At 41.3% G+C, this 27,470-nt stretch overlaps 1 protein-coding gene across 1 annotated transcript; it reads right to left on the reverse strand.

The window, feature by feature from the left end:
* Positions 1-162: 162 nt before the first annotated feature.
* LOC100397316 (cyclin-Y-like protein 1B) lies at positions 163-26,906 on the reverse strand. The gene is made up of 10 exons (XM_035271862.3): positions 26,140-26,906; positions 24,769-24,828; positions 22,362-22,396; positions 17,436-17,536; positions 14,446-14,481; positions 12,342-12,393; positions 11,630-11,749; positions 7,465-7,631; positions 3,039-3,201; positions 163-1,479 (listed from the first exon to the last, which is right to left on the reverse strand). The coding sequence occupies exons 1-10, from the start codon at positions 26,615-26,617 to the stop codon at positions 1,366-1,368; spliced, it is 1,326 nt and encodes a 441-aa protein (XP_035127753.3). The 5' UTR covers positions 26,618-26,906; the 3' UTR covers positions 163-1,365.
* Positions 26,907-27,470: the final 564 nt, after the last annotated feature.

A 27,470-nucleotide genomic window follows, 5' to 3' on the forward strand; every position in this document is an offset into this window, starting at 1 on the left:
GTTTCAGCAATTCTCATTTTGCTGTTTAATTTCAACTATCAATTCCAAATATTCTAGGAGTTTTTTTACATCAAATATAAGATACAATATCATTAATTATGGAAGAATGTAAGTAACTATCTAACAAGTGAAGATAAAAGAGAAAATATCATTATCACATCTAATAAAAATTTTAATATTTAAAATTTATTTTTGTATTCACCAAAGAGTAGACTCTACAACCACCGAAGGCTTTGCATGAAATGTTTTAACATGTTTCATCTAATATTTCATCTTCAGACACAAAATATCAATACACAAAAATATTCAATTACGTATACAGGGCCACAGACTATGTTTGGAGGAGGAAATCGCAAATCAACAGTGGGATTTTCCAAACCACTTTATTGTTAATGTAAATGCAAGAGGCTGGGCACGGTGGCTCTCACCTGTAATCCCAGCACTTTGAAAGGAGGCTGAGGCAGGCAGATCAAGAGGTCCAGAGATCAAGACTACCCTGGCCACCATGATGAAGCCTTGTCTCTACTAAGAATATATAAATTAGCTGGGTTGGTGGTTTATGCCTGTAGTCCCAGCTACTTGGGAGGTTGAGGCAGGAGAGTCACTTGAACCCAGGAGGCAAAAGTTGCTGAGAGCCAAGATCCTGCCACTGCACTCCAGCCTGGCAACACAGCAAGACTCTGTGTTTTGGCATGACCATTATGGGCCTGGGGGAAGATGAGCTGATTTCATCTCTCTGTTTATAACCATGATGTGGGTGACTCATTTCACATGCAGATTCTCTCCAAAGACTAGATGAACAGGCCTGAGCCCCCATGGTACTTGAAGTAATGACAGCCTTGTCCCCATGCCATTCTCTCTTCCCAAACTTGTTGTTTCGGGCCATCATGCATTCAGTGCCTCAGTGGACAGAGATCCAAACCCAGGTACTCTCACAAATCTGGAGCCAATTCTAAAGTTTTTTGAATTCCAGCTCAGCTCAGACTGTCACCTGCTTGGGACTGTGGGTGAGTGTGGACTCTGAACTGGGATGTGCTGTGTCCATGTGACAGTCTTCTTCCCCAACAGTTGTTCAAGAAGGTGGAGCCCTAGGAATGCCATCTGGACTCAGTGGAAAAAGAAGGGCAGGTAGCACCTGGCACCCACTGTTCATGCCACCATCACCCAGCTTCACAGTGTGGTTATTTGAAGAAGTCTCCACTCTATGAAAATCCTAATCAACAACAACAACAGCAACAATAAAAATTTAATAAAAACATAAAAAAAGAAAATCCTAATTTTGCTGGTCTTTTTCAGCAGGAGAAGTGATATTTTGTAGTCCCTATAGTTGACAAGTCCAGGACCTTATAATGCTAATTTCTCTCTTTAAGGTAAGATGGCATTAGTATGCCTAATGCCGATGAAATCCATGCTGACGGCCCTTGTCATAGCTGCGGCATCTTGATGCAGGTCTTTGTATTCACACAGCCGTGACATAGCCTAGGAAAGTCAATCAAAGAGAAAACGAGTACAATTTTTAAAAAGGCTCCAACATTTTTTAAAAGGCATCATTGATGAGAAACCACACATACAGGTTCCTTTAGAGGGTTACCCTGCGGCTGCTTTGGCTGAGGTTTACACTCGGCCAGGTTCTGAGGATGCAACTCCCTGCCCATTCACTAAGGTCGTCTCCTTAAAGAGCTATGAAAAGACTGCCAGAGCCAAGAGGAACTTACTGTATAATTTTAAAATTGGGCTCATTGCTTGATGATACTGTCACATAACAAATAAAATAGGGCTCCTAAAGATTTTGAGTATTGTGAAAGCTTGTAACAATATTGTCTGTAACCTGTGCACTTGTTCCTTCAACATAATTAACATACACTTGTGCCAAACAATCAACTTACTCAGTGATTCAAATTCTACCCAGTCCTTAGTAGTTACTACACACTCCAAGCAGATTTTAATGGGGCAGGTGCGTGCTGGGCTGTTTTGGAACACCCAAGAAGTCTAATGATTGAAGCACCAAAAGGTGCTACTTTACTTGTGCACTATGGTAGATAAATGTATTATTCCAAAGTACCACCAAGACACCAGAGACCGTGCCAATTTTAAATGTGTCTATTTCAGTTAGAATTTTCCCGTATACTCACCAAGAGTCATAAGCTATAAATCTTATGTTGTCCCATGAAGCCATTTTCACTAAAAACCCATGTCCTTCCTACACCTAGTACTTGAACTACTGGCACCTTATACAGTGTAAGCACAAGTCTCTCAGCCACTACTGCTATGTCTAACAAACTCCTGGGACTGCACTGAGATATATAGAATAGACAAGGACACAAAATTGCAAACTGCTTAAGTAAAAGGCAGTCAAGAGCAGTAAGTGCATTGTCTATTTAGATATAATTAGGAATACAACTGCATTTATTCATGAATGTTAAGTGAACAGGTAGAGATTAAAAACAAAGTCCATTAAGAACAGATTAAATTTAATGAAAAATATTCTGAATTATGGTCAAAGCTGTGAGAATATCAACAATTTTTAAAAATATAAATCCTTGGCCGGGCCCATCCCTGTAATCCCAGTGCAGTGGGCCATCCCTGTAATCCCAGCACTTTGGGAGGCCAAGGCGGGCAGATCACCTGAGGTCAGGAGTTCGAGACCAGCCTGACCAACATGGAGAAATCCTGTCTCTAATAAGGATACAAAATATCCGGGCATGGTGGTGCATGCACATAATCCCAGCCCCTCGGGAAGCAAAGGTAGGGGAATTGCTTGGACCCAGGATGCGGAGGTTGCAATGAGCTGAGATAGCGCCATTGCACTCCAGCCCGGGCAACAGGAGCAAAACTCCTCATAAAATAATAATAACAATAATAATATGGATTCTTGTATAAAGCATAAAAGACAAGAAATATGATGCCAAAGAAATAAGCACTTTGGTCTGTTAATTTTAAGGCTTTCATTTTCCTAATCACTACTTAATATGATTTTGTCACAGATGTTGGCTTTTGTGGCTGATGGGAAACTCCACTAAGTGACTTCACAGCCTTACCTTCAATTTCTGCGCTTTATCTTTGTGAAGAAAACTAAACATAAAATACAGGTCATGGTCGTATGCCAAGGCACGCAGGTCAAAGTAATATTTCGCATAAACACTGGTAGACACATGAATATTAAACTCAAGTAGCTCCAAAAAACTCTTCTCCATCTTACTCCTGGGGGAGGAGAAACACAATAAAGCCAGCACAGGGCAATTTTAGTCAAGTGGGTTATCTTTAAAAATATCATTCTGAGCTGCTAGGAGGCTCCAAATTCTGTTTTGAAACAAATAAAGGCTGCCTGGTGGGGTCCTTACACTAATGTCTAAACAAGGCACAGCTGCTTGGGGTCTCTTCATCATCCCAGCACCCCAAGTTTGGGATGAGGGATAGGTGGAAGTCTCTTCTGCACTCCTGCTGCTGACTTGGGGCTTATTCTTCACAGTTCCCTTAGGGCAGCTGCACAACTCAGACTCCACGCTCATTCACAAACCCCACAATAGTGATCAGATGACAGGAATGATGGGTACCATTTATTAGCTCTGAAGAAGCTCCAGGCATATTTACCAGGACAATAACAGAAAGGGACTTACTGAAGTAGAGAAGCCCCAATGGGAAGATGGGGCACATCACCATGGCAACAAATGAACCCATGGAGACCCATTCTATTACCTCGGAGGAGGAAAATCTCTAAGGCTACAAGGAGGATTCATTCCAAATAAATACATAAGCAAGATACATTCCATGGCAAAAAGAATCCCCTTCCCTCTGCTCCAGCACACAAGGCTATGTCAAGGACACATAATGCAGGTTTCTGCTCACCTTAATATTATGAAGAGACTGGGGAAAAATAACATTCACAATTTGAAAGGCAGAAGAGTCAAGGACAGACATTTTGGCTCGACTAAACTCATTTTATAATGTGATTTATAGTAGGGCTCTGGCCTTAACACATGCAGTGTTGCTCTTGAGTTGGGAATGCAACCCTGAAGAACTCAGCATCTGTCACCCCTGGACAGAACAGAATGTGGGGAGTTGGATGCAATGGGAGAGGAAAGGACTGGGAGCCGTCCTCTGCCTCATGGTCATCCAGCTGCCCTCACCAAGGCTAAATTAATAGGTACACAGTTAGAGTCATTCTGGCTGCTTTCAGAGTAACCCCTGTAATGAGTTAGTTGATTAAAAATGATCAATATCTGAACAATACATTTGATTTCTTGGTTTGAAAGTTTTAACATTTTACACACTGGCTAAGTCAGCAAATGCTTGAAAGCGGAGGGCAGTTAGACTACAAGCCAAGATGTGGGGATCTCATTTGCTGAACTTAAAACCCAACTGAACCTGCTTCCAAAATTTCCTGTTCACATATCCATAGTCTATAGAAATGCAAATCAAACAATATTTGAATAGACAGCTAATCAGGACTTGACTTACTATCAGAATTAAAGGCACTTCACAGAATTAACATATCTATTAATAGAGGTTTAACCACTGAAGAAAAGAATTCTGTGTACAGACTATGCATCTTCTAGGATTTCTGGTTTTTGAAAAGGCTAGGTGATTGAATAGCATACCCTTTATGACACAGCATTTCTGAATAGTGGCTACTCAGTTTTACTCTCTAGAAAGAAAATATATTCTAGGGAGACACATAGATGTGGGAAAGTTTTAAGAAAAATCTGATGGACAGCAGTTTTTATCTGTTAAACTGACACTCAAAATGGGGTCACTGCAAACAGTCAACAGCAGGGGGGTGAGACACATGTCTATTAAATGCTTGGATGTAATGCCTTCCAGCTTCCCAAGACCATACACAGAAGCAGCCTGTTCGGAGCATAGCTCCTGGTGTTTCTCCGTTCACACACACACAGCTCTGTTTGGAGTCAGTCTTCTTGGGGCTGGCCTCTGCCTCCACTGCTCTTGAAGCTCACTTCTCTGGAAAGCTGCACATATCCCCACATGCTCTCTGATCTTGTAACTAGAAATCAGAGCCCCAGCCAGCTTAGTTGCAGGTTTTCAGAGCAATTCAGCTGCCAAAATGGCAGAACTAAGTGTTCATGATTACAAATTTGAAACCACCTTTGCAAAAATTGCAACTGAGAAAATTATGACAGTGAAAGAGGGCTGATCTGACTTCATCTCGCTTCTAACCTCCAAGCTGTCCTTGTTCATTCCTATGCGGAGGCCGAACTAACTTTGGAAGGAACTTAGTTTGTAGTTTAACTTTGAAACAAAGATGGTAACAACCTTTACCCACCTGGGGACTAGATAGATGCCCTTTCCAGATCTAATAAATTAGCCACAAGATTAGAAATTGTGGCTTAGGAGTCATGAGGCTGAAGGCTGCAAGAATCTGAACCTCCCCATATTGCTCCTGGGAATAACATCACTATTGTAAAACCTAAAATCAGTGCTTGAGATATTTTGCAGACCTTGTACTGGGATCAGGTGGCACCACCCCAACAAATAAACGTGGCTCATCTGGTTTTGTGGCCCCCACCCAGGAGCCAACTCAATGCAGGAGGACAACTTCAACTCCCTATGATTTCATCGCTGACCTGACCAATCAGCACTCCCCACTTTCTGACCCCATACCCACCAAATTATTCTTTTAAAAAACCATCCCAGAGTTTTCAGAGAGACTAATTTGAGTAATAGTAAAACTCTGGTCTCCCGTACAGCTGTCTCTGCATGAATTCAACTCTTTCTCTATTGCAATTATCCTATATTGATAAATCAGCTCTGGCTAGGCAGCAGGCAAAGAGAAATCAGGCAGTCACAATCTTGCTTCCTTTGAGGGACCAATTTGCAAATAAATGACTACGATTAAAGTCACTTTAGCATTTGCAACTTCACAAGTACTTCCATTTGTTTCAAATTCATTTGCTGTCACACTCTTTGCTAAAATGGCTACCACAAATATCACAATGATCACTTGGTTTATACTATTAGCAAAAAATGTGTTTTTTTTGTTTGTTTGTTTCTTAGAGAGAGTCTGGCTCCATCACCCAGGACTGGAGTGCAGTCACATGATCACAGCTCACTACAGCCTAAACTAACCAGGCTCAGGCAATTCTCCCACGTCAGACTCCCAAGTGGCTGGGACTACTACAGGCACCTGCCAACACACTTGGCTAATTTTTAAAAAAATTTTTTGTATAAACAGGCTTCACTGTGTTACCCAGCAGGTCTGAACTCCTGTGCTCAAGTGGTCCACTCACCTCGGCCTCCTGAAGGGCTGGGATTACAGGCATGAGCCACTGAGCTCAGGTGCCAAGTGGTTATTTTTGAATGTAGATATATATACACACTGCAGTATATCTACAATATACACTGTATCTTCAATTGTAGACATACACTGAGGTGATTCTGAATAATAGTCCTATCAGGAGTCATGGGCAAAGATCACAAAACTAACTTGTGCCACTTCCTGGCATCATCTTTTCTGCTGCTGCTCAATGTAAACAAGAGCTGCTCCCTTGTCTTGCACAAGATGCAGCTGACACAGCTGTCCTCATTGTCCAGCGGGTGCCCAGGGCGGCTCTGCTGGAAATGCTTCCCTGCTCACCCTGCCTTCCTGCTTTAGGGCCCTTCACTTCACAGCAGTCACAAGGCCAAATTGGAAGGGAACCCTGGGGAAGCTGTGTTTCAGTGTCATGTTGGTGCATCTGGGAGGAACCCCATGACCCCGCAAGGCTCTCTGCACTCTCATAAACAACGACTGGCCCCAGCCTGCTTCTGTGAATGTCTGAGTACCCAGGGAGCCTGTGAGTGTGGTGGGCATGGGGTGATGCCCCAGAAATGCTTCTCACACTGAGAGAGGTGAAAGCAGAAGCTTCTAACTCAGCAGACCGATTTCCAAACACATGCAATGTTCCCAATGGGGAGGAGCCAGGGCACAGAAATCTGTAGCCATTTAACATCATATCTCAAGGTTCCTATAAAAACAGATCTTCAGATTAAAGGGGGAGACAGGGACCAGCAAAAGCAAATACACAATGGGTGACTTAGGTTAAAGCTGTAACTTCTGTGTAGTCCAGAGGCCTTAAGACCTTAACAGTGGCCAATTATTTCAAAGGCCAGATGTTTGCCCCTTAAAAGGGGACTGAAACTGGCAGACGGCTTCTAAAAAGCTATAAAGATATGTACTGTACTGTGTCATTCTGACAGCACACTTGTAAGAGGTTTGCCAAAAAACAGAGAAACACTTTTCAGTTTATCAGCCAGTTATTACAACAATAACACATCGAGACTTACTCATTCATGCTGGAAAATATAAACTGTTACACTAAAGCTGGATAGATTGAAGTCTGTGGTCTTATGCCTATTTCCTTTATCTGCACAATGAAACCTATAAAGATATTTCTTGCAGTGATAACTTGGAGAGCAAATGAGGCATGGAAGATGATGACAAAGTTTGCCAAAACCTTAGAAACTCACATTGTCTCAATTGCAACATCCTTGGGATTCTGGCTGTCATCCACACTCCAGTGACGACGATTTCTCCAAACCTTGGAGGCCAGAAGCATGGCTCCATGGACAATTTGTTTCCAATTAGTAGGACAAAGATCGATGTTAGCATTAGTTAAAAGGCGTTCAACGTACACCTGCAAAACAGAGCACTTGTCTTTGATTTCAGTTCTGTTTCAGTGTAGTGATAAGAACATTTCAGAATGAAAGACTTCTGGTTTTGGCTAGAAAGTAAGTGCCTTTTATTCTTAACGTTCTGCAGAGACTTTGCTCAGACAAAGCGAGAGGCCGAGTCACAGTCATAGTCAGATACCTCTGCAGCATACTCTGCCCACAGAAATTTCCACGCCAATTTCATTCACAGGGATGTGAGCAAGAAGAAAGGCACCTTCAGCACCTTCACACTCATGAAAGGCAGCACAAACAGAGGCCTTGTGCAGATTGAGGTTGTTCAGGAAACACTACAGTGCCATCCGTGTGCAGCATCACACTTGGCTGGCAGGTAGAGAGGAATTTTACAGGTGTGCCATGCTCGAATGTGTAGCACCCAAGTCATACTGAGAACACTGCTGTCTTCTTTTCAGAACAACTAACCCACTCTTGGGACACAGGCTTAGGAACTGCAGGTCAAGAGTGCCTCCCAGTGCCTGCCGGGCAGACAGTATGACAAGGGCAGGCCTCTGTTGCTGAGAAACAGTCCCTGCATTCAGTGCCTTGATAAGGAACGCATATGAATGAATGGAGATTCCTGCTCACAGCCCCTATTTTCCATGTCTCCACAATCACTTCACGAAAACTTATTTCTTGTCCTACAGTATCTGCATTCAGTCAATTCTGTGGGTTTGAAGGCAGAGAGAGCTGCCAGCCTCTGTATCCTTGGGGTGCCTCTAAACCTGTCAAGCAGTTTGTGAGATAATCTCAGAAAGTATTTCAGAAACTATTCTCTATCTATCCAATCTCTATTCTATAAAGAACTGGGTGAGGGACCAGCTGAGTGAAGGTTACAGAGATAAGCTGTGAGGTGTTGCTACCTCAGAGGGTGCTCTGTAGAAGAGCATGACTCTATGCTACCTGAAGTCTTTGTATCAAGGTGAAAGGAAAACAGTTCATTTTAAGAGAGTTCATTTATTGTCTGAACATTATCAGATTGGCAGCTCAGATCTGGCAATGTTCTCCAAAGTCAACTGTGTTTTCCAAATCACATGGCCCGTGAACATGACATGTTCTTATGAGAGATGCTGCTCTCTTTCTCCAAAACTCTGCACTGTCGGGTATCCAAGGAATAACCCTCCCTCCCAGGGTTCAACTCCACAGGACTCACGAGAGAGCACTGAAACAGCACTGGCGAGCCCTCAACTTCCTGTCACCTTTACTGGTAAGCCAGTGACCTGCTGACACTCATCACTACCACTTGCCCTCCTGGGTAAGTGAGAAAGTTCCTCTTTTAACACCGACTCTTCTGTCAGCCTGATGGATCCTATCCCACTTTTGCAGAACACTGTTCCCCAAATCACCTCTTCTTGAAGATTTCTCTCTCTCTGCCAGAGATTTTCCCCAATGCAAATGTGTTGCCTGTTCCCATCCTGCTCCCCACAGCTTCCCCAGGACATCCTCTCATTTACTCACAGTGTCATGCCCTGGTGCCAGCTCCTCACCTCCCATCTCTCCATAACCACCCCCACCCCCATCACTCACCTGAGACTCCTCCTGCTGAGGTCCCTGGAACCTTCACACCCACAAACCAGAGCCCTTCACCCCAAGGTTCCACTCCCCAACCTGGCCCTAATCTTGTCCAGGGAATTGCCATTGGCCTAGCTCCTGGGGACTAATACTTACATGTGAGTTACCCTCCTCCAATCCGTGTGCAATCCCTCTATGGCTATCTTCACTGATTGGCTGACTGCTTCAGATTCTGGGCCATCATGTGTCATGGCTCACCTGTAACAGCCTAGTTGCTTCTTAGTCCTATTCTCTGCCCTAATCCTCCTCCCAACTATGGTCTACTCTCCCCAAAGCAGTTGGGATAACCTCTAAATTTAGAACACTGCACTCCCCTGCTCAAGATCTACCTTAGTCGCCACTTCAAACTGGAATAAAACCTTAACTTCGTCCCCTGGTCTGCAAGCCAAAGGGCTCTGTGAGCTCTGGCACTGCCTGTGCGGCCTTGTCTTTTCCATTCTTTCCTTCGTTTTTCTCACAGGCGGGCTCCCTGCTGTCTGTTCCTTGAACACACATGAAATGTGTTCTTGTCTCAGTCTTGGCACTCATCACACTGCCTGTATGCCAGCTCTCCTTATCATCCTCACTTTATAGTCAGGTCACTGCTCAGATGTGACCTCTCTAGAGAGGCTCTTCCTGATCATTCTATCAGAAACAGCGAGCCCCTCCCATCACTCTCTCTGTATCCTGCTTTATCATTTTGCTATTTGCCGTTACCTAAAAAAAGAAATGCTTTCCTCATTAAAGCAAATGTCTCTTAAAGACAAGGACTATGCTTGACCTGTCCTCTTCTCTACCACAGCACTTAGAAGAGTGGCACAGGGTTGGCATCCCAGGGGTGTTTATGGAATGGGCACCTTCTTGGCAGCATGTAGCACTGTGACCACAGCCTTTCCTATCGTGAACCCTTTGTTCTTATCATTTTTTCCTGCTCTTCCTCCTCCCACTCTGGCACTTTACTGGGGTTTGTCCCTTACGTGCTGGTAGTCTTTACAGAGCCATCTTTTGTCCATCTCCTCTTTTTTTCCTTTGCCTGAGTAGCTGTGACTATAGGTGTGTCCCACCATGTCCGGCTTGTCCACTTTCATTCTAAACACCTCCTTTGCATTTGAGCAGCTACTCTTTTTTTCTTTTTTCTTTTTTTTCCCAGAGTTTTGCTATTGTTGTGCAGGCTGGAGGGCAGTGGTGCAATCTTGGCTCACTGCGACCTCTGCCTCCCAGGTTCCAAAGATTCTCCTGCCTCAGCCTCCCAAATAGCTGGGATTACAGGTGTTCACCACCATGCCCAGGTAACTTTTTGTATTTTTTAGAAGAGACAGGGTTTCACTATGTTGGCAAGGCTGATCTCTAACTCCTGACCTCAGGTGATCCACCTGACTTGGTCTCCCAAAGAGCTGGGATTACAGGCATGAGCCATAATGCCTCTCCTTGAGCAGCTACGCCTACTCTTCATTCCTTACCTCTAGCTCAGATTCATGCTCCAGTCCCATAGATCCAAATGATGACTACACTGCTCAGATTCATGCTCCAGTTCCGTAGATTCAAATAATGACTGCACATGTCATTCTGCTATCTCACAGGCACACCAAATTTAGCCTGTATACAGTGAACTCCCCCTTCTTCCAATCCAGCTTTCCCTCCTGCATCAGCTCGCTTTCTCTCCATTTGGAAGTACCACTCCTGCTTCCCTCCAGCATGTGCTGAGCATTCATAATGGCTGCAGCTCCATGAAAGGTCCAGTGCTCACAGAGAGGTTTCTATGCAGGTGCCCAGCAGAAGCCTTCACCTCTAAGTTCTAGCCAGATGCTAAAGGAGAGGGTACTGCTCTAAGTATCCTTTCTCTCCAGGCCGTGTGGTTGACATTCCTCTACAGGTTAGTGTGGGGAGGGCTCAAACAATCCCAGTCATCTGAACAGGACTTTATATTCAGAATGAGTCTCACCACAGGAATTCTGTGAGAACCATGTAGAGGTAAGGACACAGCTGTGGCTTGGCAGGCTAACTAGCAAAGCCCATGTCCAAGTCTTACTGGTTCCACATTCCTGGGCAATTTCCTGAGCAGGCACAAGAGGTCACCAGGAACAACAAAGCATTCAGAGCAGCAGCTCCAGGTCAGAACTGTGGGGAAATACAGCCTGGAACTCAGCTTAGACCTACATGGGAATCTGTTGAGGGAGAAACCAGAAGTCTCTCCCACTGCTTTTAGTAGCAATTATTCTGTGATAAGAAAAGCAATGGCATCATTTTAAAACACGACGATGAGTAAACTCTAATATGTGTATTTACTTGGCTTACATAGGTTTCTCTTAAAAGATCTGATGATAACTTTAGGAACTGACTTTTATTTAGAAACATGGCCATACGCTGTGTAGGAGACCAGTTATTAAAGCTGCTTTATAGATAAGAAATAGCTTACCAATGCCACAATTGCACGTGGAGCTGTTAGTTTTGTGACTTTAAAAAGATCACAGAAATATCTGAAAATGCAGTTGTGTGTGGGATCGTCCTCAAAGGATTTCCCTGGAATCTTTTCTTGCTGAAAGAAGAAAAAAGGCAATATAAATATTCATTCAAGAAAACTTCTTAAGTACTCTTAAGATGGGAATGTTCAAATTTGTGCCCACGTGTCCCTTACAATAATTTTGTTGGATAAAATGTCTTTTAGTTCTAAAAATATAAACGGTAGGGTCTTAAAATATTTTTGGTTTTCTGTAAACATAGGTGCTAAGGTGGCCCTGTGGCTATCACATACCTGAAGAAGGAAGTTTTTAAGTTTTTATAGCATTTAAAAAAATTTAAATTTAAATTGTTTTCTAATTCTATTCACAGAGTTTGTGCGTATTTGTTAGGACTACTTACAAATATTTATATTGTTTGCTGCTATAAAAAATTATCTTTTAAAATGACACATTTTGTTATTTGGATGGTATGTTTATTCCCCTTAGTGCACAAATTAAACAAAGCTGCAAGTCAGCTCTTACTCCAGTGTGTCCAATTTACAACACTCCTTACATAAGATGATTAGACACAACTTAGCGAAGACTTAATGGTAGATGATTTTGACTTCATCGTGAAATAAACACAACTCTATAAGACATAAACAGAACCTCAGAGAAAGTGACACTTACTGAAAGTGGATGTATTGGCTCATCAAAAATAGCCAGAGATCTATCTGCATATCTGTAAAAGAAGAATGTGAATTTAAGAAATTAATTCAGGAACTGTTAATATCTTAGTAAAGTATCTGCTGGGAGTAGGGCATGGAGGGTGGAGGGAGATACTGCTTGTTTGCTTTGGTAAAATTTGTTCACCAAAACAGTTGTTGCCCATTTTTTTCCTGGATCCTGGCCTTCAGAGGGTTTCTTGACCTCTTTTTCGTCAGCACATCACGTTCTGAACTGGGAAGTCTTTTCTACATTGATGAGCCAGACTTGCCTTTAAATACTGACCCCCGCTAATAGGCAATGGGAATAAGCTGTATCTATTTTTACTACTCTAACCTCATGGTGGAACACAAGAACATTTTAGAAAGCAGTTGTTGTTGGCAATAAAGATTATAGAACTTTTTAGAATCAATTAAGATTTCCCAAATCTTTCTTTATTATACTTTATGTTTGCTGAAGTAGTTTGAGTTACAGACTTAATCACCTTTTTATTTTAAAAGAGGCCAGTCTTTAATGAAGTTTAAAAACTAACACATTATGTGATCATTTAGGAAACCAGTGTTTCTCCCAGTTTGGTTTGTGGACCCCTGAGGTTCCCTAGGAGACCCATGATGTCAAAACTGGTTGTTGTTGCCGTTGTTATAGGGTATTGCTCTTTCACCCAGGATGGAGCACAGTGGTACAAACCTGACTCACTGCAGGCTTGACACCGTGGGCTCAAGCAATCTTCCTGCCTCAGCCTCCCAAGTTGCTGGGACAAAATGTCCACACCACCATGCCCAGATGACCTTTTTTTTTTTTTTTTGATAGATGGGGACTTGCTACATTGCCCAGGCTGGTCTCAAACACCTGATTCAAAGTAATTCTCCCACCTTGGCCTCCCAGCATGCTGGGATTACAGGTGTCAACCACCATGTATCACCCAAACTCTTCTCACAAGAATACTAATTCAACCTTAGAAGCTGATTGAAAATAAAACACACAAATAATTAATACTTTAAAAGTATTAAGACATTGACTGCTTTCTCCCTGTTCAACACTTGTAATGACTGTTTAGAAGTAAAAGTGGGTAAAACTGATGGCTTCTCAGTATGAATAAGGGCAGCGGTACCAAATTATACCAGTATTCATTCCACTCTTCACTGCCCCTTGCAGTTTTTATTAAAGTAGCATGTTTCACTGAAGAATGTCCTTGATGAAAGAGTAAAAATTAATGGTGGTATTAAACCTTGACCTCTCTTTTTAGTATTCTAAGTAGAAAGCTCACATAAAGCGCTTCTGCATACTGAAGTATGGTCATGTTAAAGAAAAGCACTTGTGATTCAATTGTGAGCTGAGCAAGCCAATTTTTCACAGAACAACATTTTTATCTGAAAGTATAACTGACTATTATTTATAAAATTAAGTCAAGAGAGTCTGTCATTTCAGGGTAAATAACAAGTATTTGTCTATAATAAAGCTGAAACTTTCAAGTTAAAAATCAGGACTTTGAAAACTCATACCTACTACTATGAGCTTGACAGCATCTCCATATTTGAAGACATTTTTATAATGGTGGTGATACTAATGAAAGTAAATTTTTGACACTATAAATAGACCAAGCAGCCAATGTATAATATTGTAAAAGCCAGTAAGGGGAAAGATCCATTTATTATACAGGAAAGATCAGTGACTATTAGTGAATGAATTCATTGATATGTACAATCCCGCTATAACTATTTTAATCAGTTAGCACTGCTGGAGTTTTGGTGGGGTTAAAGAATACCCACAGTTACCTGAAAGCTTAAAAAAATATGCCTTTTTCCTACTATATATTTATGTGAGGCTAGAGCATCTTTTAACTGCTTCTTTACAAGTAAATTGCAAACAAAGACATAAACAAACACACTTTGGAACCCTTAATAATTTAAAAGCGTCTTACAGACCAAAAAACCCACAAATGATTCACTGTAACACTGCAAAATAAGCACTCTACAGCTTATAATATACAGAATTATGACCTGACAGCATGTTTCGTATGACACAAAGTGATGAGCTGGAATAACAAGACAGGTTTCGAAGAGCTCACCTGTGCTTTATGCTGTAATATATTGCCAAAGTCACACTGTGGAGGGAAAAAAAATTGTAAGAACTGATGTTATCATTTGTTAGGCCTGAAGATATATTTCTAAAGGGGGAGGAGGGAACCCTCTCAGTGGCCCTGAAATCCTCTCTTCAAAACAGTACCATATGAGCACTTCCCTTTTGTTTTAGTCCTCTGGCTTTACAGCAAAAATAGGAGAACCAAAATGCTAGGCAATATGCTGTTAGAAGACTTGTGTGTGCAGATGGTTATTATGTATAAATAATGACATATTTTCCCTGTCATTTGCTCTTCTGCCCATAGAACCTTTCATTCTGGGCAAGTTACTTATATCTATGTGTACATATGCTTACATTTAGGCCAGACAGTAGTGTTTTGCCTTTTAAGTTGCTAGGCCCTGAATTTTGGCTGATTTAGTTCACCATCACCTACTCACCCATTTGTCATTATTTCCCTAAAAGCAGAGAATGAATGTGCTTTATACTAAATAAAGTAATTTAAAATGCATGATTAGCAGAAGATTTATTAGCAAACATTATAATGCATCCAAAAATCGATGACACTTGTAGCTCTCCTAAAATAAGCAGTACTAAACACACAGCGTAACACCGCATCATGCAATATTCATGGCGGGTACTTCCTCATTAGTTTAAACAAAATATGAATGAACAAATACAGCTCTTCGGATGTATGTTACTGTGTTCCAAAGTCATCTACAGATGTTGTGTGTCAGGAAACAGGGGCTTCTCTTTGATAAGTTCTGTCCTTCCATTCATCCTCAACATTTAAAATGAGGCTCAGAATAATTTGAGAAGGCAAATTGGAGTTGTAAAAAGTAGGCCTTACAACATTATTAGCATCTAAGATAGATATTTCTATAGTGTTTCCAACAGTTTCATCTCCAAATTTTAAGATCACAGAATTTGAAGTTACATGCTGAAAAGGACAACGGAACCTCACGTGACACTCCATGCACCACCCATTTTACAATTAAGAGAACTAAGGCTTAAAACTGATTTGCCCAAGGTCCCTGATCAGTGTTCCTGTGAACTGCAGGTGTTTACAAAACACTATGGTGTGGTATAAATTGAAGCATATGCACACATAGATAGAAATGACTCACACAGATGAAAGGCTTTATGGGTAGAAAGAAGAGCAAATGACACGGAAAACATGTAATTTTTATATTAGAACCGTCACTTTTCACACAAAGGAAGCAGTAGCCTCCATATTCGCTGCATACTGGATCACCTGGGGAGCTTTAAACAGGGCCTCAATGTCAGCTGGAAACATTCTAATTTAATTGGCGTTGGGTATGCTTTAGGCATCAGGGTTGTTGGTAAAGTTCCCCAGGTGATTACAATGTGCAGCAAAGTTTGGGAATGACTGAATTAGGGCTAAGATCAGAATCATCGGGGATGCTTTTACCCATATAATGATGTCTCACATACTTCCCCATTTTCCTAAAAGGCTTGTGAGTGCCCAGAGATGGAGGGAAGGTGGAGCTGGGAAGCTGCATGTGTTTGCAGACGTATATTTTGAAGAAACAGTATAAGTGATTCTAATACAGCTCACTTTTTCCATTGAGAACAATGCTTTACTAACCATGAAATACATTTTTCAAAATCTTTCCTAAAAGCCAATTTGCTATATTACCTTGCTTTGTAAACCTTTATTTCATCAAAAGCAAATATACCAAATAATCCCTTCTAAAACTGGAGAGTACATTAAAACTTACTGTGCCTCAAAAATAGACTTGTAACCCAGGCATGGTAGCTTATGCCGGTAATCACCGCATTTTGGGAGGCTGACTTGGGTGTATTGCTTGAGCCCAGGAGTTTGAATCCAGCCTGGCCAACACAGCAAAGCCCCTTCTCCGAAAAAGAAAATATATATTTTTCAATTTTTAAAAAACCTTGTAAAATTTAGACTACACTGGAAGAAAAAGTGGGACTTTTACTTGTTTGAACAAGGGAAGCTTAAAAACTACTTTTGAATTGCATACTGAAACATTAGAATCTTTTGAAATCAGAAGCAGTCAGGGACTCTAGCCGAAAAAGGGTGGCTTTTTACTTAGGACTGAATACAAACATTGAGTGATGACAGCACAGAGGTCAAAGCGCAGGGCTTTAGACGCAGGTGGAGCCCAGTTCTTGCTGAAAACACAATTGGATCTCAACTATTGTTATACATGAGAGAGGAAAGTCACATTATTATGAGTATAAACCGTCATTTTTTATTAAAGTAGAAGTTACTGACAAATTAGCTTAAAAACGAGTACATTAGAGACAAAATTAAGCTTGTAATTTAGTCATGTTTATAGACCAGAAAGCCAAGTTAGGGATAAGGAGATTAACATTCTGAGGTACCACTTGTCAAACTGTTTTCTGAAAATCAACACCCAATGGAAGGAGATGTTAATAATGTTTCCTGGGCCAGCTCCAATAAACCAACTTGAACCCATCTTTCAAGGGTGTTTTGAAAGGGCATCTCTGATTGTGGCCTATGAAGTGCTGGTGCATGATGGGAAAATTTAAATGCAGGTATGCAATGGTGCCACTGGAGGACAAGCTGTTCCTTCTTACAAGAGTAGTTTCCAAAGTAGTGCCCATCGTCTTAGGCCTATGGCCCATAAAGAACTAATAATCTTTCCTAGAAACATCCAATAAAAAGCACCTCTCCTGTCTATTAGGTTCAATCCTGTCATAACATAAATGCATCCAATAAATAGCCATGCTTTTTCTTATTTGCGAACTGGCTTTCCCTTTTACCACACAGTGTCTAAGATTAAAAGAGAAACAGAAAATTCATACTTAGGTCCTGAAAAATCCATACATCATTGATTTCCATATATCAACTTCTTCAACTGCTTGCTGAAAAGGGCAGCCAAATGGCTGAAATAACAGCAGATGGCCGGGATGTTTTCAGCATATGGGGGTCTGCCACTCAGCCCTTGGCAGCCTCATTGTACTCACCTTTCTAATATGTGGCTGAGATCAGGCTTGCTGACTGTGCTGTTATCTAGCAATATGGTGGAACACGAGCTGTATTTTCTATCAAGATGCCACGGAGGTATCTGAAGAAGAAAAAAGATAGAGAAAAATATCACAGTAGGCTGAACTTACAAAAGTGTGGGTTTTCCCCTTTGTCAAAATGTCAAACAATAAAGCATTAAGGTATTTTTTATACCCTGTGACCTGCCTGAGTGTGGTATCATGTGCAGCTCTATGGGAAACTCATTGGAGGCTCTTAACTTTCACAGATGATGTTTGAGAAATGGGTTATAAAATGCTGCCCTTGATGTGACACTGATCTTCAAACCTGGCAAGCCTCTATTATAAATTCCCTTTATAAATAATGGGAAACATTTAAAATGGGATTTCATGTTTTTTCTTATGCAGTAAAAAGCACTGAGATTTTCTATTTCTGTTATTCATTAACTGCAACAAAATGTCATAGATTAAATAATATTGACACAAGAGCATTTGATTGCAGTAAACAAAGACCTAATACTACATTTACTAAGTTACTAGTCCTAAGTGTGTGCATTCAAGAGAGAGTGGGACGGAACCAGTGTGTCAGAGTCAGAGGCTGTGTGTGCCAGAGCTGCTCAGTCACCAAACAGGTGAGGCGCCATAGGTCTCCCTGGGCCTGTTTCCTTGTGGGAGGATGGAAAAAGTACTGCTTTAAGACTCTCTCACATCCAAAAATCAGATGATGAAAACAACGTTGGGAATTTAACTTTCACTTCATGTTTCCGTAAGACTGCTATTACACTACTCAAATGAGAACTTCTGAGAATACTCTGCATTCATTCAAAAGTTAATTGATTTCATTTTTTAAGTTATTTGATGCACATTATGGCACATTCCTGCCTCACTCATGCTGCTGTCTGTCTGGAATATTTATTCCTTTCCCCCTTGTCCCAGCAAGCTTGACCTCATCCACCTTCTGGGAACCCTTTGCCTGCAGCCACACCACAGAACATTTCTGGTTTTGTGACTCATCAGTCTAATTCACCGTGTGTTACATGATACAATTGCCTGCAGAGAATCCCCCTCATGAGAAAGTGAGCCTCTCCAGGGGAGGGAGGACCCCTTCTCTCCTACCTGCAGCTGCTGAGCACAGAATGTGGGAGAAATTAAGGAGTTCAATAAGAGCTTGACAAATATTTAAATCAGTTACAATTTGGAAAGTAAATCTTCCTACAGATACAAATCAGTGAAAATTCATCCACAGTGCTATCAGAGATATGACAATGAACCTTTTGAGCCCCGTAGAAAATAAACTATCTCTTAAACACTTTCAAAGTATCTATTCATTTGTTGAGAGTGCAATAGTCAATATGGAAACTGCCTCAACTATGTTAAGTAAATGTTCCTCCTGGCCAGGTGAGGTGGTTTACTCCTGTAATCTTTACCCAGCACTTTGGGAGGCTGAGGTGAGTGGATCACATGGTCAGGAGTTCAAGACCAGCCTGGACAAGATGATGAACCCCATCTCTACTAAAAATACAAAAATTAGCCAGGTGTGGTGTTGGGTGGCTGTAATCCCAGCTATTCAGGAGGCTAAGGCAGAGAATTGCTTGAATCCTGGAGGCAGAGGTTGCAGTGAGCTGAGACTGTGCCACTGCACTCCAGCCTGGGTGACAGAGCAGGACTTCATCTCAAATGAAAAAAAAAAAGGAAGTGAGAGAGAGAGAAAGAAAGTGCTCTTCCTTAAAAATAATCCCAGTAGCCAAATGCCAGTCACCAAATAGTTGAAAAGATCAACAGCATTGTTTAAAACCACAAAATACCCATTATTTTAACTGGAAAAAAAACTAACTCGGATGAGCCTTCCTTCCTCCTCTTAATATGCTTGTTTGCATCATGTTATCACACTCTTCCATCAGGGTCCCTCACAAACACATTAAAGACAGAACAGGTTTGGATCTACTACTAATGAGCTAGTATAAAAAAAGGCCGGGTAAGGAGAAGATCTAGTGGTTGTTCAAAAAACTACACTGCATTTAAACATTGCCAGTAGCCACTAATCAGAAATATCCAACAGCATTTCGCTGCTTCAGATGTTTTTTTTTACTGCAAATTCACTTATTTCTTAACCAAAATCCAAGATGTTTTTGAACAATATTACTATTTGAAGGACCAAATTACCCTTTAAGATAGAAATGAACTCCTGGTCTCGAACTCCTGGCCTCAAGAGATCAACCTGCCTCAGCCTCCTGAAGTGCTGGGATTACAGGCATGAGCCACCACACCTGGTCCTCAAGATCACTTTTTTCTCCCCACTTTTTTATAAGACATGTGTTAGATGTTTTAAAAATAATTAATGACTTTTAGCTAACTTGAAAATTTCCAATACTTTGTGTGCTAACAAAATCAGCTTCATCTACGTTGCATAGCAATGGGACCACATGGCAGGTATGGAGTTTGAATAGAATTATTACACAAGGCCTGAGTGGAAAAGTGTAATATGCTTATTATAGGTATAACTAGAAAATTGTCTGAATTAATGTCATAATTACGTTCAATATAAACTTAGATTTACACTTACATATAGGTTTTAAATTTGGGTTAAATATGATGGATTGACCACAAATTTATTTTCTCTTCCTTCTGAGATCTCATGAGAATTAATCATAAAATAAACATTATACACAGGACCAGGAGGCAGGATTGACAGCAGATTCTGAGTCAATGTTGCAAGGTGACAAGCAGATAGAAGAATGGTAACTGACATGAAAGCACAACCCTGGTGCCCACAGGGAGTGACCTGAACAGAAACAAGCAATCCTGTGTATTTCAAAGAACTCAACACAGTCTCCAAAATCAGAGTACATGGTACCTGGGAAGGTAGGGTGAAACATACAACAGGGCCGGCAAGGTCAATAGTAAATCTGTGGTTAGAACCCCAGGTCCACTTGTCCTCCCATCTTATAAGAAATGTGGATGTGTATTCTCTGGATATATTATACCTGAAGGTTTCTGCAGTCAGACCTACCAGGACTGAAACCTGGGAAATGGGAGTAAATGGCACATACAAAGTGAAACTCCACCTTGCTTCCCGACCCTGCTTCTGGAAAGCCAGCAGCCATGCTTGCACTGCCCAGGCAGAAAATTGGGAGGCCATTTTTGGAAGAAAACCGAACCATGGCAAAGAAAATTCCCTCATATATACACTGATGTCCCTCAAAGGAAAAGCTGCCTCGATATCCAAAACCCTACAGTGAGACTCCTCAGTGAAAAAAAGGTCCTACCTTCAATGAGAGAAAGCCAAAGACCACCACACATTTGAGCAAAGCCTCCAATGGGAGATCAAAACAACAGGAAAAAGGAATTCCTGGGACCAGTAAAAATTCAGGAGCAAAACTTTTTAAAAAATCTTAAAACACCCTTAAGGAGATTTTTAAAAATTCAATAGAAGTGTTAGCATGGACAGTCAAAGAATCTCTAAGAACAGAACCAAAGAAAACGAGAAAATCGGAGGTGAAGAAATTACAGATCAATGCAGAAATACTGGTCTAAGAGGTCCAACATCTGAATCATTAGATTAAAATAATAATAATAAACAGAGCACACAGAAAAATTCTCTAAATTTTATTGTAGACTTAAGGGCCACAATAAAATAAAAGGTCCCTACCAAGCTCTGTGATACAATTTCAGAATCTCAGTGATAGAGAAGGTCCTAAAAATTTGACAGATGGAAACATTGATTACATATGACATATCACACAATGGTAATACTTTCAAAAAACAGATAATAAAAATGCAATAGAAAAATGTCTTCAAGCCATGACATTTAGTTTTCACTCTAGAATTTTATAATCTATATCAAAAAGGGGGTTTTAAGAAAGCTGAGATCTCTAAACATGTGTGTATATGAGCCTTTCCTCAGAAACTGTGCTCCAGCATCACTGGGGACTAACACAAGGCAGAGGACAATGCACAGTCTAGGACTCAGGGACCCAACATTAGTGGTCCCAGAAGATTTCAGAGAGAGCTCCCAGGCCAACAGGTGCAGGGCAGCCTAGGAAAACACAGTCTATCCTGAGGAAGATAACGAAAGGCCAAGGAAACCTGCTTCAAGAAAAAAACATGGAATGTATTTTTTAGTAGATAAATCATATTTTTGATAGGCATGTGACAAATGTTACAACTCTTGGGGAAGAATAGTTGTTAGAGAGCCAAAGGAATATAGTCAGAAAATCAATTACACACACACACACACACACACACACACACACGAAGTATGTGAAAACAAAGAGACCAGCGGAGGCTAATGGTCACATTTGGTTTTATGAGCCATCATGGGCTAGGAAAAGGGAGGTTATCTGGGAGAAGTGCAAAAGTGTTCAGGTTTCAGAAATATCTAAGAGAAAGAATGAAGGATGTGCAAGGAAGAGGCACACTCAGAACATTATATGACTCAGCAACGAATAATATGTGCATAGTCATAATCATGTAAATATCAATTTATGATTTAATTAAAAATGTGTTACAGGTGGAAGAAACGGGGAGGGAAATAAGGGCGCAGTGGAGTGAGGATGCTGCGCTTTCAGCTGCTATGACAGGGAGTCAGCAGAAAGTGTTGAAGAAAATGGACTTAGCTATTTTCATTTTATTTGATTTTAAAAGATTAAATATTTAAGGTAGATATTTATATCACAGCCAAATTATTTAAAGTTAATGTAAATGTCAGACAGCCTTAAAAATGGGCACAGTAAGTTAAAGACTTTCCTGCATAAATCTGACAATTAGGAAAATAGAAAAGAGTCAGAAAATTCACCAAAAGAGGATCACGCTATCAGCACTGGGTCCCTGTTACATTTCTAAGGAATCATGACAGATAGACTTTTAATTTAAACAATTAATTTCTTAACTTTTCAAAAGCTTACTTACAGAATATAGGCGAGAGCTTCTCCTCTTTTCTTGCACTAAAAATAAAAATATAACTAATCAATTCTGGTACAATAAAATACCATAGAATAAAAGTAGTTGCTAATCATCTGACCATCACTATATAAAACAAGATAAATCTGATTATCACTATATTAAAAAATTCCATTTAAAAAAATTTTTAATTTTAAAAAAATTTACCATTTATATAATCTGGCATGATGATTCTCATAATGTAAAATTTAAAAACACAGTTTTGCTTTTTGACCTAACACATATTCTATTACATATAAATGAAAGAATCCCCATGTACCTAAGGAAAGGCAAAACAAATTAGGGAATGTGTGTGCTTTGCAAATCTCATGTTGAAATGTAATCCCCAGCGTTGGAGGTGGGTCATAGGGGCAGATCCTTCATGAATGCCTTAGCGCCATCCCCTTGGTGATGAGTGAGTTCCTGCTCTGAGTTCATAGAAGATCTTCTTGGGGTTTTGTTGTTGTTACTGTTGTTTTTCTGAGACGGAATCTCACTCTCATGCTCAGGCTGGAGTACAAAGGCATGATTATGGTTCACTGCAGACTTGACCTCCTGGGCTCAAGTGATCCTCCCATCTTCCCCTCTAGAGTAGCTGGGGCTGCAGGCATGCACCACCACATCTGTCTAATAATTAAATTTTTCATAGAGACAGGGTCTCACTATATTAGCCCAAGGTGGTCTCAAACTCCAGGCTCAAGTGATCTGCCCATCTCAGCATCCCAGAGTGCTGGGATTGCAAGTGTGAGCCACTACACATTATCTGATCTGCTTATTTAGAAGCCTGCAGCACCTCCCACTCTCTCTTGCTCCTTCTCTCACCATGTGAAAGATGACTTTTTTACTTTCCACCATGATCCTTAGCTTCTTGAGGCCCTTGCCAGAAGCACATTCTAGCACCATGTTCACCTCCTGAACAGCCTGTAGAACCATGAGCCAATAAAGCCTCTTTTCTTTATAAATTATCCCATCTCAAGTGTTCCTTCATAAAAATGCCAAAATGTGGGACAGATGAGAAAATTAGCTAATGAAAACATTTACTATTGTATTTCTGAACCCCTATGCAGCAGTGTTTTGTTTTCGGATTCTACATTTACACGTAGCTTACTTTCATTACCAGGATCTAATAACTGACAGCTCTCAGAACCAGTTTCTGGCCAGGAGTCAATCTCAAGATGCACTAGAATATCTGGAAGCATCCCAAACCACTTCTCAGTCATCTATTCATTACTGAAAAAGTAAATGGGTCTTTACTCAACTGAAAGGTAGCCTCTCTTAAACTTAAATATCAAAATGAGGGTGCCAATCTAACTGCACGGGGTATCCTCAGCACACACAATCATTTTGTTCTAACAAAGGTCCAAAGAATAAGCTCCAAAGAGGGACTTGGGCCACACTTTGTTCCCTGCAATGCCTCCTCCTTTGAAGTTGAACTGGTCTCATTGACACACATTTCTCACCACTGAAAGGACAGGGGCAGGGGATCAGTTTTCTTCTACTTCCATATACTCTATGTGTGAGAAGCCCATGGCTCTTGGAAGAAACTGAGAAATAGAACAATCCTACCCAGAAATTACTAGGTCAAGTCAGACAAAGTCCACACAAACTATGAAAATGCAGGTGAACAACCCCTTTTTTATTGTGCTACATGACTTCAGATGTTATTCTAGAACCCTCAGTTCTTGTATTCTTGTTGTTAAAATTAACTGAAAAACATGGTGTATGGCTTTTTTGAAAATAAAGTAACATAACAGAACATTATGAAACATAAGCAACAGTACAGAAAAATCCTACAGTTCTAATTCTCATTCTAAAACAGGCAGGATATGGAAACTTTACACTAGTTTCACACACTAAGGCTAATATGGAAAACAGCACAGGGCATGTTACATTTCTATTACATTCCAATGAAAAAGTTCTAGCATCGACTTGGATGTGACAGCAGTTAGAGCACTGTGAACAAGGAGCCAACATCACAGATCCAATCTAGAACAATGGATTCTTTTGATTTGCTCAAGTGAAATGCAAGCTGTGGCCTAAATCCTATCACTCGTTATTAAAATGTACTCTTTAGAGCAAGGGAAAAACGGTAAAGACGTATGAAGAAAAAGGCATAAATCCGTGACTACTACACTAAGTCATGTGGCCAATTAATTGTGTTGGTAAAAATGTCACCAAATGTGTGAACACAAAGTCTGTATGTTTCCATAAACAGTAACAACTAAAGGAAATTATATCACATACGAAAATAAGACAAGGAAATCTATGAAAAGTTGAACTTTTTAACTAATATCTGAGTTTCTCTAAATACTTTCTGTAATATACAAGACAGAAAATTTTTAGGTTTTCCTTGAAGGCAGAAACAATATTGTCTCACCATGCATTTGATACTTTCTCAGGAAGAGTGTGCTTGCCCTTGGATGGTAAGAAGCAATATCTGTAGAGGAAGAAGAAGAAACAATGTCATAAGTGAGGTGAGTAAAAAAGATTCTTTTTAAAGCTACATAACCATTTTAATCACTTTTAACAGTCTTGAGAAAAGCTTTTAGTAATAAATGTCAAGAAAATAAAGGCACCAATGTCCCAATTCTACTGGAGAATGCAAAAATCACAGAATCTCTCCATGCATGTGGAATAAAACCAGGCTAGGGCTGGGACTTCTTTTTCACACTTGCACCTAAATAAAGGGATGCAACTTTTAGATGAATCACATATATGCCCTCCTCCCTCTACTTATCAAATATAACCACCTTCCTCTAGGCTGCTCTTACCAGCACATTTTAGGGAAAGTCTCAAGCAGTGAGAGATGCTGTGGTCAGTTACTGTGGTCACACACCAGCTCAATATTTCAAATGTCTTAAAACAAAGAGCTGTTTTGGGCAAAAATAATGTTTTAAACAGACAAAGTCTCACTCTGTTGCCCAGGCTGGAGTGGTGCAATGGTGAGATGGAGCCAGCAGAACTCACTGAAGGCTCAAACTCCTGGGCTCAAGAGATTCTCTTGCAGCTGAGACTGTGGGTGTAAACCACCATACCTAGCTAATTTTTAACCATTTTTTTGTAGAGACAGGGTCAAATGAGACATACCTGTAAATTGTTATAAATCCCCAAAAATGATACGAAGAGTCTATTTTGGGCCGTCATCCAACACTACCCATCTGCTACCTGGTGTGTGAAAGCACTCAGAGGCTTATTTTACACCACCGAACAAGGAAAAGCTTTCACAAGTACTGGCATGCTTTGTGTATAAAGGCGCAATTCATTCACACACTACCTTTGTTCATTCTTTCACCATTTTGGATATTCTGAGAGAACAACACCTTTCAGCTACAAAGTCACATTCATCATGAAGCTTAATTATTCTAACATTTAAATAAATTAACCAAAGTAAACAGAAGAGCTGTAAGACACTTCCTCTACAGCAATGAAATCTGTGGCGTACATTTTCTATTTGGAAAACTTAGCGTTCGGCCAGCCTGGGGTTGAGAAAGGGGTCAGAACTGGGCATTGGGGTAGGGAGGAGGAAAGAAACCACCAGATGCAGCAGGGAAAAAGAATGAAGGGTGGGGGCAGGCAGGAGGCAGGGTCAGTCCTCCTGCCTGGTGCATGGGCCTGGGAAAGCTGGCTAGGGGCAGGAGGGAGGAGCCTGAGGCTGTGGATGCCTCTGGAGTGGGGGGAGGGGTGAGAACTGGTATCAGTGTCAGCCAGAGTCGTGCCTAAGGGCAAATAGTATCATTCATTGCCTTACCTTTGGGCATTTCCTGGTCGCTGATGTGCTGCAGGTCATGGCCATCGCCGGCTCCCAAATCCCACCGGGCAGGCGCCATAGCAGTAGGGTCTGGCGCTTCCACCACCTGCCCCTTGATTGGTTCTGCCCCATGCACCCTGCGCTGGCTCTGCCTGGGTCTGCCATTGGGGAGCACCAAGATCCCTCTGGCCGGCCTCTGCTTCTCTCTGCCTTGGTCTGCACTTATGCTTGACACTGCCTCATAGATGTCATCGCAGCTGCCAGACACCACCCCACACAGCCAGCTCGGGCCCCAAATGGGTCTGGCACTGGTGTTGGACATGTTCCTTCTGTCTTGGGCCACACTTTTGCTTGCCACCGCCTCATTGATGTCAGAGCTGAAGGGCAGATCCTCAGACTGCCTAGGCAGACCTCGCCTGCGGCGCCTGCGGGGCCTGCGGCTGACTTTGGGGCACAAACAACTCAGTGTGTTCCCCATGGGGCACCTTGGCTCCTCTCCAGCAACTTGGACCTTCCCTTTCCTACCAGTCTGCAGAGTTCAGCACTTCACCTCTTTCAAACACAGACACGCTGGCAGGGCCAGCCCCTGGCTATGGGGCTGGACCCCACTAACAGCTCACTCCCCACCTCAGCTGCCTCCCTGAGATGACTGGTCTGAAGGGAACCTGCTTAATTTAAAATGGGTCTAGATATAACAAGCCTGAGAGCTGAGATCTCGGAGAAGATGGCACAGAGGGAGTTCCTCCTTCCAATGCTTTCTATCAACTGAAGAAGGTTGCCCTATCAACCACCAGAGTTCCAACCTGGTGCCCAGGAACCAATCAGGCACAGAGGCACCCCCACTCCCATTGTGATGCAGGAGCCCAGGCAGGTGGCTCACCAGGCCCCACCCTGTTGGCAGCCCCACCCCCACCTTTCATTCGTTGCTGGCTGCTGGGAGCTTTCAGGTTTCTCCACGGTGATGACGTTCCTAGAGATCATCACCTTACAATGAATTATAGTAAAATTACTGTAACCACATCTGCTTCATGCCTTATCTGGTATCCAATGAACTCCCTTTCCCCTGTGGCCTCTGAGTTCTTACAAACTGGAAAGAAGAGAGAGTAAATTTCTACAGTTCCTTTCAGAGAAAACATTGCCATGAACTAAGTGTACTCTGTAATGTCAACTTACATTTTCAATACATATATAGATTAAATACATACTTATTCAGTTTACATTTTTTAAAGTACACACATATTCAATCAAACTAACAAGAGTAGTGAGGGAAATTTCCTAAAATTTATATAAGTACATCACATTTTTCTAATTACTGACTAATGAGTCATTTT

The sequence above is a fragment of the Callithrix jacchus genome, chromosome 14 (assembly GCF_049354715.1).
Source record: "Callithrix jacchus isolate 240 chromosome 14, calJac240_pri, whole genome shotgun sequence".
Lineage (NCBI taxonomy): Eukaryota > Metazoa > Chordata > Mammalia > Primates > Cebidae > Callithrix > Callithrix jacchus.

Coding starts and splice junctions, on each gene's coding strand:
- LOC100397316 (XM_035271862.3), bottom strand. CDS start 26,617: ATGGGGAACACACTGAGTTGTTTGTGCCCCAAAGTCAGCCGCAGGCCC. Junction 17,537..22,361: donor GAAGCTCTCGCCTATATTCT/GTAAGTAAGCTT, acceptor TTTCTTCTTCAG/ATACCTCCGTGGCATCTTGA. Junction 3,202..7,464: donor GATGTTGCAATTGAGACAAT/GTGAGTTTCTAA, acceptor CTCCTCCCCCAG/GAGTAAGATGGAGAAGAGTT.